The sequence below is a fragment of the Pongo pygmaeus genome, chromosome 20, assembly GCF_028885625.2.
Source record: "Pongo pygmaeus isolate AG05252 chromosome 20, NHGRI_mPonPyg2-v2.0_pri, whole genome shotgun sequence".
Classification (NCBI taxonomy): domain Eukaryota; kingdom Metazoa; phylum Chordata; class Mammalia; order Primates; family Hominidae; genus Pongo; species Pongo pygmaeus.
Window position 1 is genome coordinate 18,885,322 of NC_072393.2, and position 17,925 is coordinate 18,903,246.

Sequence of the window (17,925 nt, forward strand, 5' to 3'; positions counted from 1 at the left end):
GGACGCAACCCAGTGGGCATGTATTGAATGGGTCTGACCCTGGTCTGGGCCAGAAGGAAGTGAGAGGCAAGGCGCAGCTGCGAAGGCCAAGCCCGTGCTCCCGCCACACAGTGGCCTCCGTGGGTATTCTAGAACAGGTAACTGCCATGTGTCAGGCTGGTCAACATCACCTCATTTGACATGCCCCAAGATCTTCACCAGCTAGGATGACAAATGGGGAAATCAAGGCTCAGGGTCAGCTCAACCTGGTACCAGTGGGACCTTCAAAGTCCAGCCATTGGCAAACCTCAGCGGCCCCTGACTCCTACTCAAGCTCTGGCTGTGTGGGGCCGGCCAAGCTGGTCCCTGCTTTGGGGCCTGGAGAACACCCCCACAGCAGCTCCTTTCCCCATCTCTCCCCTTCACAGCCCACGTCCCTCTACTTGCTTGTCCCGGGGAAGGGGCACAGGACAGCTAAGACATGCCCTGCACAAGTACCACCTTCGGGACTCTGAGTAACATGGACCACCAGCACCAGGCTCAGCCTCTGGTGCCTCCACTGTCCTTTTCTTGGTGCTTGGGACATCTACCCCTGCTTTGCACTTTCTCACCTGTGGTAGAGATGACAGCCCCTGGGCCAGGGATGAACTGCCTACAGGCCAACACGCACCAGGCCAGATAGGAAACCACCTTGAGTCCCCAGGCCTGTCTTGGCACCTAGGCACTGGGGATCCAAGGAAGGGACACAGCCCAGAGTGGTCTGTGGACTTTGGACCCGGGCCCAGGGTCTCAAATGGCAGGATCTGCCATTTGAGACAGATCCTGGCCCAGGTCTGGCTGTGGGGTGTGGGTGTGTCCTGGGAATCAGGAGTCCCGCCCTGAGCACGGCCCTGGTCAGAGAGGCTGCCCAGGGAGTGAGGCCACCTTCTCCCTGTCGGCCCCCACATGCAGTCCCACGGGAGGTGGGAAGCCCAGCACGAGGCAGGGCTGACCCAACCCTGAAAGTCCTCCTTCCTATCCAGTAAGACCCAGCCACAGTTGTGAGGACCTGCTCTCCAGCCACAGCAGGGCACGGGGCATGGCCCTCTGAGCAACACAAAGCTATAATGAAAGAAGGGCTCTCATCCTCATCCCAGGAATCCCCTGACTCAGCCTCCTCCCCAGAGACACAACCCAAAAGCACAGCAGGTGACACCACCTGGGCTGCCCTGGGCCAGCTGGCGCTGAGAGTGAGGTGGCCATCTGCAACTGGCCGCCATCGCCACATGGGACCACTGCAGCCCCTGTCGCACATGGTGGTGGAACAGCCGCTGCACGCTGGCCACTGCTTCTGCTGGTTCCTATAAATGAACAGCTGCACAGGCTCATGGCCACGGTGCTGGGTGGGTGCTACTGCTGCTCAGTTCAGGTGCCTGGGCTGTGGGCTCGGAGCTGCCCAGGTCTCCTGGCTCCCCAACCCCAGCCTGCCAGGCCCTGTCCCCACAGCAGAAACCTACAGTCCACAACGGTCGCACGGGACCTACGGAGGTCCAGGTGCTATCCCTCTCCCATCAGGATCTGCCCATCTGCACCTGCGCTGCCTCTTCCTGAATAGGGCTGGCTTGCCTGGGCCCCCACTGCCTTCCCTGAACCCCAGCAGACCTCAGCATGGCCCTGGCTCCTGGGGCTTCCCTGCAGTCAGAGCTGGGGCCTGGGCCCCATTCCTCTCTGCATGTTAGCCCCTTCCGTGGCCTCAGTTCCCCACAAGGCTCTGGGCCTCCAGCTCCCAGTGCTGGCCTGGCACATTGACTGCAAGTGGCATCGGGCACTCCAGACAGGCAGGGGGAGGACCAGGTGCAGGAACATAGGGTGCCAGGTGCCAGGCACACAGGGCGAATCTGATGGGGCCTGGGGCAACAGGGCCTCCTCCCCTGGCTTCTACAGCTTGAGCCCCCTTGACACCCCATGAGGGTTAGGTGGGTGTGGGGCCAGTACTTAGAGTCCCGGCAATGCCCTCCTGCCCAGGCACCTACCTGGGGTGTCTGCTGGGGCTCCAAGGGTGGCATGGGTGGCAGGTGCACAGTCTGGAGGCTGGGCCCGGGGCCTGTCCTCAGCCGCCCTCTCCTTGTCTTTGTGCTTCTTGGACTTCTTCTTGGGCTTGCTGCGCGAGGGGCTGCCATGGGGCCTGCTGGGCTGGGCACAGTCTGTCAGCAGGGGCAGGCCGAGGCGCACAGTAGGGGCTGGGGCAGCCGCCTCTCTGTGCTCACAGTCCCGGCCGCTGTGGCCCAGGTCATTGCTGACATCGGCCAGGGGGTCGTGGGCCCTCGGGGGCTCCAGCCGCGGGGGCAGGTGAGTGCTGGAGCTGAGGGTGTCCGTGCTGGCTGGTGGGCCCGGGGTGGGCAGCAAGGCCTCACGGCCATTGGGCACGCCCAGCTTCCCATTGACGGCAGGCTGAGCTCTCTGAGTGAAGTGCGATATCCGGGGTTTCTTGTTGGCTAGGGGGTCGATGAAATCAGGAGGCTGCGGCCGTTTCTGGAGAGGAGCACAGATCATTTTAGACAGGAGCACAGAGTGGCTGAGCAGCAACAGGCAATCCCCTGGCCTGGCTAGAAAACCCAGCGCAGCCTGCAAGGCCCACGCTGGCCACATGGGGGCACCCGAGCACCAAGTCAGGTCCCAGGTGCTGCTCAGGGTGGCCTCAGCTGGGGCCCATCAGCCTGCTGAGACCGATGCAGGGGGAGGGCAGGGCCCAGCGTGTGAGCGGGCCACCCCTGGGGACTGGTCTAAAGCGCTGCTGTGCTCAGCATGCTTCCCCAGTGATAACTGTGACACAGGAGCAGCAGGTCCAGGGGTGAGCCCACATCAGGGAGCCGCCCCCGGTCCCAGGTTCCGCACTGTGACACTGGAGCGCTACGGCCACACTGGCAGGAATCTGCCCCCAACCCCAACCCGACAGCTTCCCCCTTGGTCCCTGGGCGGAGGGAGGCGGCTCAACTTGGAGCACCTCATGCTCCAAGGAGCTGGTGAGAAAGGTGACAAGGGTTACTGATGCAGCACAGGGTGCCCTGCAGGTGCTTGGGACAGTCACCCCAGGCATGCCCCATTTACCTGTGGGGGCGAGGCCGAGCGCCCACGCTCGCCTGGGGGGCTGGAGGCAGCAGGGTCTCCAAGGAGGCTGCCGGTGCTCTGTGGCTGGCACAGCTTCCTGCGAAGCAGAGGCAGGGCTAGGTCAGAAGGTGCTGAGAGGGCCTAGGGGCCCCGGGCCTGTATCCACATGGGGGCCCAGTGGAGATGCCTCAAGGAAGGGACCCCCCTCCTCCCAAATCCAGAGCAGGGCCAAGGGGTCACAGGAGCCTGGGCCTAAGCCCATCCTGCCCTGGGCTTCACCCAAAGGAGGACTTCCCCACTCACTGTCCCCCTGAGCCCAGAGGAGGGTCACTTTGTGTAGGTGCCTGCTACCGGAGAGACCAGGGACACACACTAGGGTGCTAGACCCTGCTTTTAAAGACAGCTGTTCATCCTGTTTAGAACGCTCACTGCAGAAACTGTCCAAAATGCAGAAGAGAACGGAGGGCCCTGGCCTAGGATGAGACAGCCTTCCTGGAAGCCCAGGTCACAGCAGGATCTGGAGGGCGGCAGAGTGGCCACCAGCTTGACTAGGTGATGCAGCTGGGGAAGAAGGGAAGAAATACCCCAGTGCATGCCCCTTCTCCCATTCCACGTGATCTGGGCAAGTGGAATCCCCCACCCCCGCAAGCAACCCTGCAGCTTACGGGTATCCTCTCTGACCCAACTGTTCAACTCCCGGGGGTTGTGCATCTCAGGGGAGCCTAGAGCCCCTCCAGGCCCTGCAGAGAGACTTAAGTCCAGGGCCATGGCCATTCTGCCAGCCAGTGACACCCAGAGCCCATCTCCCTAACAAATGGGCTAGGCTACAAACCACTGCAGGTGTCACTTCCCTGGTGGCCTGAGAGGAGAGCCATGTGGATATAAACAGAGCTCCCAGTTAAAGACAGAAAACCGCGGACAGGCATTTGCATCCACTGAAGAGGCAAGACAGAGACAAAAGGAGGAGCGAAGTCACCAGAAAGTATAGCAGAAGCATGAGTAGTGACTGTTGCAGGATCCAGAGAATCCAGGGCCCAAAGCAAGAGGCACCATGACCTCAGAGGACAACAGGCTGCTGCAGGGCCATCCCCCACAGCTCTACTCCAGGTCCTCATCACTGCTGGTGGGGCTGCAGGACAGTGAGCCCAGGGCTGTCAGGCAGCAAAGAGGCTCGGGCCACTCCTCCAGGCAGTTGTGAAGTTACCTGGGCCACAGCTGGACAACAGGATGGCCAGATGTGTGGCCTCAGGAGAAGAAACAGGGCCCAGGACTAGGGCGCATCGGGATTCAGAGGCCCCAAGCTGTGCAGTGTGTCCCCAAGGGCTGCACTGCAGCTTCCAGGCAACAAATGTCAGACCTCAAAACCGAGGAACAGGAAAATACATTTGAAAAGAGACTCCACAGGGAGATGAAAACGTTAAAAAATAAATCAACAGGCCGGGCGCCATGGCTCACGCCTGTAACCCCAGCACTTTGCGGGGCCAAGGCAGGCGGATCACCTAAGGTCAGGAGTTCGGGACCAGTCTGGCCAACATGGTGAAACCCCGTCTCTCCTAAACGTACAAAAAAATTAGCCAGGCGTGGTGGTGGGCACCTGTAACCTCAACTACTTGGGAGGCTGAAGCAGGAGAATCACTTGAACCTGGGAGGCGGAGGTTGCAGTGAGCAGAGATCATGCCATTGCACTCCAGCCTGGGCAACAAGACTGAGACTCCATCTCAAAAACATAAAATAAAAAATGCCAGTTTTAGTGTCCTTGGAAAAACAAAAGCTCTGAATAGACGTTTCTTCGAAGAAGCTATACAAATGGCCAAAAGCACATAACAAGATGCTCAATGCCATGTGTCATCAGGAAAATGCAAATCAAAACAACGAGACACTGGCTACTCTGGGCACACTGCCTATGGGTTAGCCCTGCCCTGCAAGGAGCAATAATGAACAAACAAACCCACCAAACAAAAAACGAGATACCACTTCACACACACCCAGGGATGACTGGAATAAAAAAAAAAAAAACAGAAAATAGGTTGGACGCAGTGGTTCACGCCTCTAATCCCAGTCACAGCTCACTGCAGCCTGGATCTCCTGTGCTCAAGTGATCCTCCCACCTCAGCCTCTAGAGTAGCTGGGATCACAAGAGCACAACACCATGCCTGGCTAATTTTCTTCATTTTTTGTAGAGATGAGGGTCTCACTATGTTGCCCAGGCTTGTCTAGAACTCTTGGGCTCAAGCTATCCTCCCGCCTAAGCCTCCCAAAGTGCTGAGATTATAGGCATGAGCCACCACGCCCGGTCCTGGTTCAACATTCCTCACAGCTACAAGTTTCCACAGATTACATGTCAGCCACATAGTGCATAATTCCATTGATCTGAAATGTCCACAACAGGCAAATCAACAGAGACAGAAAGCAGATTAGTAGTTACCAGGGGCTGGGAGCGTGGAAGGGAATGGGGAGAGTGACTCCTGATGGGGACAGGGTTTCCTTTTGGAGAAATGAAAATTTTCTGGAACTAGACAGAGGTGGTGGCTGCACAATATTATCAACGTACAAAATGTTACTGAGCTGCTCACTTTAAATGGGTGACTTGTGTTACATGAACTGCATCTGAATAAAGCTGTTATTCTTTAAAAAACATCCTTAGAGGCCAGGCACGGTGGCTCACGCCTGTAATCCCAGCACTTTCAGAGGCCGAGGCAGGCAGATCACGAGGTCAGGAGATCGAGACCATCCTGGCTAACATGGTGAAACCTCATCTCTACAAAAAATACAAAAAATTAGCCGGGCATGGTGGCGGGCGCCTGTAGTCCCAGCTACTCGGGAGGCTGAGGCAGGAGAATGGCGTGAACCCGGGAGGCGGAGCTTGCAGTGAGCCAGGATCACGCCACTGCACTCCAGCCTGGGCGACCAGCAAGACTCCGTCTCAAAATAAATAAATAAATAAATAAAATAAACATCCTGAGAGTAGGTTAAAAATGACATCCTGGGCTGGGCATGATGGCTCACGCCTGTAATCCCAGCACTTTGGGAGGCTGAGATGGGCAGATCACCTGAAGTTGGGAGTTCCAGACCAGCCTGGCCTACATGGTGAAACCCTGTCTCTACTTAAAAATACAAAATTAGCCGGTCGTGGTGGCAGGCGCCTGTAATCCCAGCTACTCGGGAAGCTGAGGCAGGCGAATCACTTGAACCTGGGAGGCAGATGTTGCAGTGAGCAGAGATTGCGCCACTGCACTCCAGCCTGGGCAACAGAGTGAGACTCTGTCTCAAAAAAAAAAAAAAAAAAAAAAGACATCCTAGCTGGGCACGGTGGCTCACGTCTGTAAACCCAGCACTTTGGAAGGCTGAGGCCCTTGAGGTCAGGAGTTCGAGACCAGCCTGGCCAACATGGTGAAACCCCAGCTCTACTAAAAATACAAAAAATTAGCCGGACGTGGTGGTGCGTGCCTGTAATCCCAGCTACTCAGGGGGCTGAGGCAGGAGAATTGCTTGAACTGGGGAGGCAGAGGTTTCAGTGAGCCAAGACTGCACCACTGCACTCCAGGTTGGGCGACAGGGTGAGAGTCCCTCTCAAAAAAAAGAAAGAAAGAAAAAGACATCCTTTCCATGAAATAAGAACATGATGAGTTAGGCCAGGCACAGTGGATCACGCCTCTAATCCTAGCACTTTGGGAGGCCGAGGCGGGTGGATCATGAGGTCAGGAGTTCAAGACCAGCCTGGCCAAGATGGTGAAACCCCATCTCTACTAAAAATACAAAAATTAGCCAGGCATGGTGGCGGGCACCTGTAATCCCAGCTACTCGGGAAGCTGAGGCACAGAACTGCTTGAACCCAGGAGGCGGAGACTGCAGTGAGCCGAGATCATGCCACTGTACTCCAGCCTGGGTGACAGAGCAAGACTCTGTCTCAGAAAAAAACAAAACAAAACAAAACAAAACAAAAACATGCTGCTACGAAAACGCAATGGGGAAGACTCTCAGAAACTAGAAATAATAGGCCTTGCATGGTGGCTCACGTGTGTAATCCCAGTGCTTTGGGTGGCTGAGGCAGGCAGATCACTTGAGGTCAGGAGTTCAAGACCAGTCTGGACAACATGGTGAAACTCCGTCTCTTTGCCTAGGCGACAGAGCAACACTCTGTCTCAAGAAAAAAAAAGAAACTCCAAATAATAGTAAATTAAGAGACAGGATGAGAAATGTCAAAGAAGTCTCCTAAAAGGAGAATAAAAAAGAGCAAGAGATGAAAACCGGCCGGGCGCAGTGGCTCACGCCTGTGAGCATTTTGGGAGGCCGAGGCGGGCGGATCACCTGAGGTCCGGAGTTCGAGACCAGCCTGACCAACATGGAGAAACCCCGTCTCTACTAAAAATACAAAATTAGCCGGGCATGGTGGCGCATGCCTGTAATCCCAGCTACTCCAGAGGCTGAGGCAGGAGAATGGCTTGAACCCGGGAAACGGAGGTTGCTGTGAGCTGAGATCGTGCCATTGCACTCCAGCCTGGGCAACGAGTGAAACTCCATCTCAAAAAAAAAGAGAGATGAAAACCAGGAAGAGGAGGACAGACTCTAGCAGCCTGCCAAGGGCAGTTTGAGGTGGCGTGCAGTAGGATAGGCCTTTCTACTACCGCACACGGGACAGAAGGACAGATGGACAGATAAGGCAAGTTTTCAGCCTGCGGGGGCCGTGGTGCCCACCATCCCAGAGTAGGTACCTGGCCAGCCCCTGGATCTGTGGACCAGCACAGGGTTGGGGTGGGAAGCCTCTGACCTTCAACGTGGAGGGAAAGCATCTTGGACTCTACAAGTCTAGATGTGATCAACCGCCAGCTCAGCAGGACCATCGTCTGGGCATGAAGATGTGGCTAGCAGTCCTCCTGGAGCCCTGTCCTCAGAGAGGTGCTCTAGGAGCTGTGCTCCCTTGGCACCAGGGAGGAGCAGGAGGCAGGAGTATAGACTCTGGCATGGGGCTCACGGGAGAGCGGAGTGGCTCAGGTTGGAGGTGAGGGCACCAGGCAGTGTGTGGCTTGGGCAGAGGAATCAGGAACTCTTGGGGGGACCTGCAGGACCCCTGACCCATGGACGGTGATGAGAGGAGATTTGGATACCAGGGACAGATTGGGTTTGGACGTCATGAACAAAGAGAACATGAGTGGAGAAACCACCCCCCAAAGCCATATGTGGTGCCAGCTCAGCTGGGGAGGCTTCTGCAGTGACTTGGGCCCCCACATCCTACCTGTCTCACGGCCTGCACCAGGCTAACGGCCTGCACTGGGCTAGCCCAGCTGGTAACAAATACTCCAAGGCTCTGCTTTGATATACGTGAGGCCATGGTGTCAAAAACGCTATAAATGGGTCGTAGGGATGGGGTGCTAAATAGGAAAAAAAAAAAAAAAAAAAAAGAAAAAAAGAAACAGCTGTGCAGAGGGGTACCACAGGTCACCTTCTATGTGGTTATGGCCCAGGGACATCAACCCTGCCCCCTGCATGCTAGTGGAAGCTTGTGAAGGCAGTGCTGATCCCCATGCCGGCCCAGAGTGAAAGCAGAGTGCCAAGGGGCTGGCATGAGCCCAGCAAGCTCACCCAGCAGATGGAACATGAGCCTTGAATCAGGGAAGCTGGAGGCGGCTCTGGAGCCTGCATCCCGGGGAAGCTCCCCGATGCCCCAGAGATGCAGCCCGGGCTTCTCCACCTCACTCCACTAGCTCTGGGCAGTTCTCCTTCCAGTGCCCTAAGGGTCTGAGGAACCCAGGGAGCCAAGGGAGAGGACACAGGGTACGAGGATGGGGGTGAGTCCTCTGCCAAGACTGTGCCCTCCGCCAAGCCAAAGCAGTGCCCCGCAGGCCCCTGACCTGCACACCCGGGGTGGACAGGCAGGCACTACCCTCTCAGGGGAGCAGAGTGGACCCCCAACTTCACTCTGCTTTCCAGAGGCAATTACTGCTTTAAACAGCTGAACTTCCAAAAAACAACTACAAACTCATAAATACCTCCAAGTCCCTGAGAAATCACTTAAGGACTAATTAGCAGATTGGCCTGCTTCACAGCCTGAGCTCCCTAGCTGGCAGCAGTGGAGAAGGAAATCATTAGCCGCCTGCCTCCTTAACCACTGCTCCCCTGAGCTGCTGCCACTCCTGACCCTGGGTCCCAATTAGCCTGAGGGGATGCATTTAATTAACACTGCTTAATGACGCCTGCCGGGAGTGTTGTTTGGCCTTATTTCTCTCTACTTCAGGTTCTTGAGAGGCTCTTTTCAAAAAGTCAGTGAACTTCTGAGGCCCTGTGGGGATGCCCAGGTTGTGGAGGGAAGCATGAGGGGAAGTTGGGGACAGCTGAGGAGGGTCTCGGCAGACTGAGGCCTTTTGTCTGAAGATTCCGAGGTTGGAGCCAGTGACTCACACATCCATCCCACTCTGTGGGCGTGGCCTTCCCCCACCACAGGACGCCCTGGAGCACCACGTGGGCAGTAGGGAGGATGGCCAGAGAGGCCTACTTGGACCCTTCCATCCTGCTCCCAAGCCCTGTGGCCTTCAGGACCACAAAGACCACCCCAGCATCCTCTGGGTAAGCTCTGGCTGCCTTCATGCGGGTGGGGACACGCTGCGGGACGGGAGGCGGCATTACCGGACGAGCACCCGCTTCAGCAGCTGCTGGTCCCCCTCCGAGTAGCCGGGCCAGTCCTTCTGCACGTCCTTGTACATGCAGTCCTGCAGCGTACACGTGCCGTCCTTAGCACTCATGTTGGCCACCTGCAAGACAGAGCCAGCCATCACTTTGTGGGAATCCTGAGAAAGATGGGGGACTAGAGAAAAAAGATCTGATGGCAGGTTTGGGAGGGTGTGCAGAGACAGTGGGAGACAGACAGACAGACAGAGACAGAGGAGAGGAAAGAGGATGGCCCACTACCGATCAGTGGTGTCTCCCACCCCCAGTTCCCCTGCACACAATCCAGGGTGCAGAACGGACAATGAGGGTCATGAAGCCAGGTCCAGACTCGACTGTCTTATAGGTGCTGGGGCCAAGCTGGCTCCAAAAAGGGGAGGGCTACTACCTGCAGTCCTGAGACCCCATCACCTGCCCCCTGGCCCCCCTAGCCTGTTTTTTTTTCTTTTTTTGATACAAGATCTTAGTTCACTATAGCCTAGACCTCCTGTGCTCAAGTGATCCTCCCACGTCAGCCTCCCAGGTAGGTGGGGCCACAGGTGTGCACCACTATACTCCAGCTATTTTTTTTTTTTAAAGATGGGATCTCACTATGTTGTCCAGGCTTGTCTTGAACCCCTGGGCTCAAGCGATCCTCTGATCTCAGCCTCCCAATGTGCTGGGGATTCCAGCCACCACACCCGGCTCCTATTTCTTCCAGGCTGGAGTGCAGTGGTGTGATCAAGGTTCACTGTAGTTGCAAACTCCTGGGCTCAAGAGATCCTCTTGCCTCAGTCTCCCAAGTAGGTGGGCTATAAGCATGCACAATCATACCCAGCTAATTTTATTTTTTGTACAGATAGGGTCTCAGTATTTTGCCTAGGCTGGTCTTGAGCTCCTGGCCTCAAGGATCCTCCCACCTCAGCCTCCCAAAGTGCTGGAAACAGGCATGAGCCACCGCGCTGGGCTCCACCCCATTTCTGATCACAACTCCCACGGCAGAGTCAGCCACGGCTGGGGATGCTGGGTGAGGGGTACCTCCGGGGCCAGGTCTGAGCCCACCTTCCCTACAACCAGCCTGCCTTGCTGTTGCCGGTTGACAAAAGCTAAGCTCGTCTCCCAGACTGCTAACAAAGATGGATTCAGAACATCTGCCTTAGAGGGATCTGAGGAAGCTCCAGGTCACTGCCCTGAGTGGGTGCTGTATGCTGGCCTGCAGGGCACTCTGGTCTCCATCTTGCTGCAGGCACAGCAGCCACTGTTTTCTGCTGCATCTGACATGGCTCTGTGTCAGCGTATTCCATGGGGAGCTTTTTTTTTTTTTTTTTTTTTTTTGAGACGGAGTCTCGCTCAGTTGCCCAGGCTAGAGTGCAATGGCGCTATCTCGGCTCACTGCAAGCTCCGCCTCCCAGGTTCACGCCATTCTCCGGCCTCAGCCTCTGGAGTAGCTAGAACTACAGGCACCCGCCACCACGCCCAGCTAATTTTTTTTTTTTTTTTTTTTTTTTGTATTTTTAGTAGAGATGGGGTTTCACCGTGTTAGCCAGGATGGTCTCGATCTCCTGACCATCCTAACCATCATGATCCGCCCATCTCGGCCTCCCAAAGTGCTGGGATTACAGGCGTGAGCCACCGCGTCCAGCCCATGGGGAGCATTTTTAACAGTTGAATAATATTCCACCCCCAAACTGCTGCCAGTTTCTCTGTAGCATAAACAGACATTACTGTGTGCAGTTTTTTTCAGGTTGGCAACAGTTTCCTTTGACGGGATTCCCAGAAGCCAGATTAGTAGGTCAAAGGCTGAATATTTTTATGGCTCTCGACAGGCTTTGCTAAACATTACTCAGCCGTCAACACCCCTCCCCTTGAAGGATAGGCCTGTGGGTTTCCCTGGGGCCCAGCCAGTCCTAGAGGTGGACACCTTCCATCTCTGCTCTAGATTTTTCCACAGAGGGAGGGCCAAGCACCTTTGAGGCGTGCAATTTTGTCACTGCCGTTCCTCAGTGTGTCTGTGGGCCTGTGAGGGGCTGGAAATGACCAGTCTGGGTGAGGCACATCCCCCTCCTCTTCTGCAAGCCAACAGTGTCCTGCTGACCCCCACAGCTGCTTGGGGGGAAGCAGCTACATAATGAATATAGAAGCAAGAAGCAGACAAGCTGTCCAGGGGAAGTCGCAGTGGCACGGGAAGGGACACTCTGCCTGCAGACGCTGGCCAGGCCTGCTCCCAGGAGGCGCTGAACCAAAGTCACCTGGAGAAGCCAGGCACCAGCACAGTCACCTCCTGGCCAGGGCAATGCAGGTCCCACATCTGATGACTCCATCAAGTTCCCTTCAGCAACTCCTGCTGGCACCATGCCAGCCCTGCCTCGGGAGCAGGATGGGGGTGGACAAGGGCCAGGCTGACATCCTCCCAAGGAATGTGCAGCACAGTCCCACCAGCCGCGCACCCGAGAGGGACGCCTATGAGGAGCTCCGTAAACATGGAAGAACGTCCTTTATACAGCTGCTATCCCAGCATGCCACAGCATGTGCTTTCTGCTGCAGGCATCACCTGTGTTCCTGAGGTGCTGGATGTGACCCCGAACATCCCACTTCCATCATCCTAAAAGGTCCAAGAGGCTCAGCCATGTCTCTTCCTCAACCACAGCAGCGATCCGAGGAGACCCATCCTCAGTTCACCTCAAGGCTGCGTCTGCATGGCCTGGCTAATGTTCTGAAGCCAGTGCGAATCGCTCCCCTTCCCAGGGACCCCCAGGAAGCCAAGGTGGAGCCTCAGGAACCTCCATGGGTGAGGGGGGGGTGGAAGGCAGTCAGGGCCATCGCACCTGCTCCAATGCCCGGGGTGTTTCTCAACAGCAGGCTCCACTCGCCAGCACCACATTCCAGATGGCCTAGCCTCCAACCCCAGGGAGGGGCACTGCAGGTCACAGACGGAAGCCTGGTGGTCCGAGACGTGAAGCCCCTCGCCCAGAGGCGCAGGTGTAGGGCGGCAGGCGGCTGATTCACACTGAGGCCCGCCAGGCTCTGCCAGGCACGTGTAGATTCCTTCCCCAGGCCTTGAGTCCACAAATCGTCTGCAGCCGAAGCCTGAATCCACTGTGCCAGGTCCCACGGCCCATGTGTCGGCAGACAGTGAAGGAGGGCCTGGGCTCCATGCTAAGCCCACCTCTCAACCCTGGACAGTCAGGGCCATGCCCAGAAACGCATCCATGGCCCCCTAAGCTTGTTCTAATCCAGGAGGCCCTGGCTCTCAGGCAGGTTCTGAACCTGGGAGAGACCCCGGGAAGGGCTCTTCCTTGCCAGTCCCAATCCCAGTCTCCATGCTCTGGCCCATCCCACCCGCATAAGACCATCTGCGGAGACCACTGGTAAAGACATGACATCGGGGCGGCACGCACCTGCTGGAGGAGGCCATCCAGCGCGTCCTTGTCCGCCTGCGTCAGGCCATCCTTCTGCAGTCGCAGCAGCAGCTCAGCCTTGCGGTAGGGCCGTAGCGCCAGGAGGTGCAGCACTCGGTCACGGAAGGGCCTCTGGGACACCCCGCTGCCCCCACTCATGCCACTGGCACCGCTCTTCCTGATGGCACTCGCCAAATTGATGGGGGTTGCCCGCTTCCGGGAGGGCACTGCATCTGTCGCACCTGGGGCCGGTTTCCGAAACTGAACCTTCTTGCCTGCAACAAGAATCCAAGCTTTAGGGAACAGAGAGGGCGCTGCCGTGTCCTAAGCCAGTGCTGCTGAGCAGGTGCCCAAAGGCTTGAGACTATAGACAGTGCTGGCGGCAGGCAACACACCAACCACAGCAAAGGCCACCTTGCTCCTTGGGGACCCTGGGCGGTCAAGAGCGCCACCTGCTGCCCACAGCCAGCACCTGCAGGGCACCCAGCCTCAGAAGTGGGAGGTGCAGGCGGCAGAACTGTGTTAGAGCCTTAACTTACTTCATCACAGATGACCTAAATCCTGGACAGCAAAATCACCTGATCACTCTGGTGGGGGGTGTGTGTGTGTGTGTGTGTGTGTGTTTGGGTGGGGGTGGGGGCGAGGATTGTTTTGTTTTTTGAGACAGGATCCTGCTCTGTCACCCAGGCTGGAGTGTAGTACAATCATGGCTCACTGGAGCCCCAAACTCCTGGGCTCAAGCGATTCTCCCACCTCAGCCTCTGGAGTAGCTGGGACCACAGGTACGCACCACCATGCTTGGCTAATTTATTTTTTATTATTTGTAGAGATGGGGTCTCACATGCTGCCCAGACTGGTCTCAAACTCACGGGCCCAAAGGACCCTCCCGCCTCAGCTTCCCAAAGTGCTGGGATTATAGACCAGAGCCATCCTGCCCAGCCTGAGGCAGGGGCTGTTTGTAAACCATTCTGATGTAAAACTGGGGGTCCCTGAACTGCAAGAGGCAGTCACTCCCAAGCCTGTACTTCAGAGTCCTATGCTGGCCCCATGTGGCAACCATTTTTGTTTTTCTAAAGTCAATAAAGATGTCGGAGCCACTTTCGGCAGCTGCTCTGAAGACCCTGGGGTGCAAGTGGCACCCCAGCCTTAGGCCCGGTCAAGCTCTCCTCTGGCAGGCGTGGCTGTGCCCAGAGCCCTGGGGAGAGCAGGTTCCTCTCTCTCCCCGACGCAGAGACGTGGGCAGGGTCCAGCATGCTGCTTCCCTGCTCTGTCCTGAACGATGATGCCCTGGCATCCTTGGGAACAGGGTCGGCCGAGCAAGCTCAACAGTGCCTCAAATCCTTCCCCCAAAAGCTCTTCATAACAACATCACTCTGATCTTATCTCTCAAAATCTGATCTGTCAAATTAACCCAGAAAGCCTTGCTTTCAGAATACCCAGGGCCAGCGCTCACACCTCTGGGGTCTGTTCAGTGGGGTCCTGACAGCAGGGCTGGACTCACCCGTTATAGGGCCAGGCTGATTGACAGGGAGGAGGAGCAACCTGAGGGGGGCACTGTGAGACAGAGGAACACGCACATTCACATCTTTTTTTTTTTTTGAGACAGAGTCTCACTCTGTTGCCCAGGCTGGAGTGCAATGGCGCAATCTCAGCTCACTGCAACCGCCGCCTTCCAGGTTCAGGTGATTCTCTTGCCTCAGCCTCCCGAGTAGCTGGGACTCCAGGCGCACGCCACCACACCTGGCTAATTTTTGTATTTTTAGTAGAGATGGGGTTTCACCATATTGGCCAGGCTGGTCTCGAACTCCTGACCTCGTGATCTCCCTGCCTCGGCCTCTCAAAGTGCTGAGATTACAGGTGTGAACCACTGCACCCGGCCACATTCACACCTTAACAGACAGCGTCCCCTACCAGAACATAAACTGTTTCAAAAACTCTCACTGGGCCAGGGGCGGTGGCTCACACCTGTACTACCAGCACCTTGGGAGGCTGAGGCGGGTGGATCACGAGGTCAGGAGATAGAGACCGTCCCAGCTAACATGGTGAAACCCCGTCTCTACTAAAAATACAAAGAAAAAAAAAAAAATTAGCCGGGCGTGGTGACGGGCACCTGTAGTCCCAGCTACTCGGGAGGCTGAGGCAGGAGAATGGCGTCAACCCGGGAGGCGGAGGTTGCAGTGAGCCGAGATTGCGCCACTGCACTCCAGCCTGGGCAACAGAGACTCCATCTCAAAAAAAAAAAAAAAAAAAACCCTCACTGTACCCAAAGTGGTGTGCTAAGATACATTTCTGATCAAGTTTTTGGCTGAAGGACCCACAGATTTATTAACATGTATATGGGGCCAGGTGCACTGACTCATGCCTGTAATCCCAGCATTGTGGGAGGCCCAGGTGAAAGGATCATTTGAGCCCAGGAGTCAGAGACCAGCCTGGGCAACATAGCGAGGCTCTGTCTCTACAAAAAATCTAAAAGTTAGCCATGTGTGTGGTGGCACACACCTGTGGTCCCAGGTACTCTGGAGGCTGAGGTAGGATCACTTAAGCCCAGGAGTTTGAGGCTGCAGTGAGCTATGATTGTGCCACCGCACTCCAGCCTGAGTGACAGAGAAAGGTCCTGTCTTTAAAAAAAGAAAAAACAAAAAACAAAACACGTGTACAGCTGTCTCTTCAACTATTCTCCCCACAGCAGCCCTGTGCTTGGGGCTTACAGCCCAGGGCCTCAACATCATGGACAACCCGGGCTCCCTGGCCATACAACACGTCTATCCGGGCTCAGTGTTGACCGGGAGGACCAACCCCTGCACCCACATCTGGGGTTTCATTCAGAGGGAACCTCTCTGCTCAGCAAAGGGAAATCACGTGCTTTCTTCGGAAGGAGGAGAGAGAGAGGAATTGAAATGCCCCCGCCTTTTCTTAAAGATAAAACTCAAAAAGCCATCAAGGCTGTCGTCTGCTCTGAGCCATCTCCCTCCTCCCTGAAGCCCAGCACCCTACTCCCGCCATAATGAGTTCCCATGACTCCTGGAGCTCTGCCTGGACTAAGAGGCGGGGTGCTGCAGCTCTGTAAACAAACAGCACTTTGCTTCCCACTGTCAAGGCCTGCTGGCTTCTCAACTGCTGAAACCGTTTCCAAGTCGATGCTGAGCAGCCAGAGCTTTCCCGCAGTGCTGGGTCACTGGCAACAGGGCCTGTGAGGCTCATTTCCTGCCTGTTGCCGGCTGTGGTGGTATTGGGCAGGAGCTGGCTGGTCAGGTGAGGGTGGGGCAGCCTCCAGAGACAGACATGGGCCTTGCCCTAGGCTGCATGCCCATCTTCGGGGAGCCTGTTGGTCTCCCTGACAGGTGAAGGTCCCCAAGGCTGCAGCCTGAAAGCAGGGACCACCAACTCACAGCTCCTGGAGTTCTCAGGCCCCTTTGTCCACCTCAGGCTTCACAAGGCAGCAGCTGCCACAACCTAACCCCCTACCCCTCACATAGCCCCCAGGCCCATGTGGCCATACCTCTCTTCCCAACCCAGACTCTGGTCCAGGCACGTCCTGCTCAGGGACCGACTCCTCGGTTGACCCATCATTTCTGTGCAGGGCACAGCCAGTGCCCAGCCTGGACGGGCCCCAAATGCCTCCCGACACTGGCAGCTGCCCGGCCGCCCTACAGCCCTGCCAAACCCGCTGCTCACCCAGATAGCGGCCTCCAGCCTTGATGACAATGGCACTTCGGCTCCGCGTCTCCTCCTCTGCCTGGGCCATACTCTGCCGCGCCTTCTGGTAGGAGTCGTCGGTGGCACACACCGTGATCTTGTCCTGTATGCTGCCCAGGCAGTCCAGGTGGACGTCCCCATGACTGCAAGACAAGGCCAGGAGCTGGGGTCAGCAGCTGGGACAATGCAGGGAGGATCCGTTGAGGGCCCAAGCCCCCAGCCCGCCACCTGGCCTGGAAAACAGGCTCTGTCAGCACCGTCTCAGGCAACACGGTTTCAATGGGGGCACATCTCAACCCTGGGCCAGAGGTGGCAGGGTGACCTCAAGAGCCGGCGGGGTGCTCTGGGGTGGGGCGGCGCCTCACCTGGAGACATACTGCTGGATGCAGTCGAAGCTGCCCTGGGGGTTGTCGCGGCCGATGTTGGAGAGGTAGAAGGAGAACGTCCGCGCCTCTGCGGGGCAGTCGGGCTGGGGGATGGAGATGTGCTGCATGGAGGGGGAGGGGGTGTCACCGGGAGGTCCTTGGCAGGACGGGCCCCCAGCCTGCATCTCCTGCACGAGTCCCCACAGTACAACCCTCACAATGGGAATGTGCTGGCCTCTTTGCCTAAAACACACCCCTGCTCTTCTGCCAGTGACGGGACAGGCAGCCCGTCCTCAGCAACACACACTGCATAGAGAGGGGACTCAGGCACCTATGAGGGTGGGCATGGGGCCAGGAGCCGTTTTCAGCAGCAACAGCACTGCTGTCTGAGGACAGTGCTCAGCACCTGCCCAGATGCAGGGCCCCCACCCCAATCGTGTGACCCCTGGAAAGTGGCTTGTCTGGACCATGACCCACTTTCCCCACCACCAAATGGACAGACCTGGCCTGGGACACCCTATGAGGTAAAATGCAACAAGAGGGGCTTGGGCAGCCACCCGCAACTCTGGCGCCCCTCCTTGGCGACCCCCTCTCAGCATCCCCCCACAAAGGACATGGACTCCACGTGAGTCTCCATTTGCTGCAGCTGTGAATCAGGTAGGCTTGTGTCCCAGGGGCTCACAGATCAGAAGCACTGGCCCTCGACAAGCCTGTCATGGGTCACACCAGCCTGACTTCGGCTGTGCCCCTGCAACCCAGAT

At 56.9% G+C, this 17,925-nt stretch overlaps 1 protein-coding gene across 1 annotated transcript in view; it reads right to left on the minus strand.

Annotated features, from left to right (window-relative positions):
• ELL (elongation factor for RNA polymerase II) overlaps positions 1-17,925 on the minus strand; it is an 82,676-nt gene that overhangs the window by 5,827 nt on the left and 58,924 nt on the right. The window contains exons 3-8 of the mRNA XM_054462846.2: positions 17,165-17,286; positions 16,779-16,942; positions 13,104-13,378; positions 9,688-9,812; positions 3,067-3,163; positions 1,992-2,490 (exon numbers count right to left, since the gene is read on the minus strand). Of these exons, the coding sequence (XP_054318821.1) occupies positions 1,992-2,490; positions 3,067-3,163; positions 9,688-9,812; positions 13,104-13,378; positions 16,779-16,942; positions 17,165-17,286 (1,282 nt within the window). The remainder of the gene's footprint in view (positions 1-1,991; positions 2,491-3,066; positions 3,164-9,687; positions 9,813-13,103; positions 13,379-16,778; positions 16,943-17,164; positions 17,287-17,925) is intronic.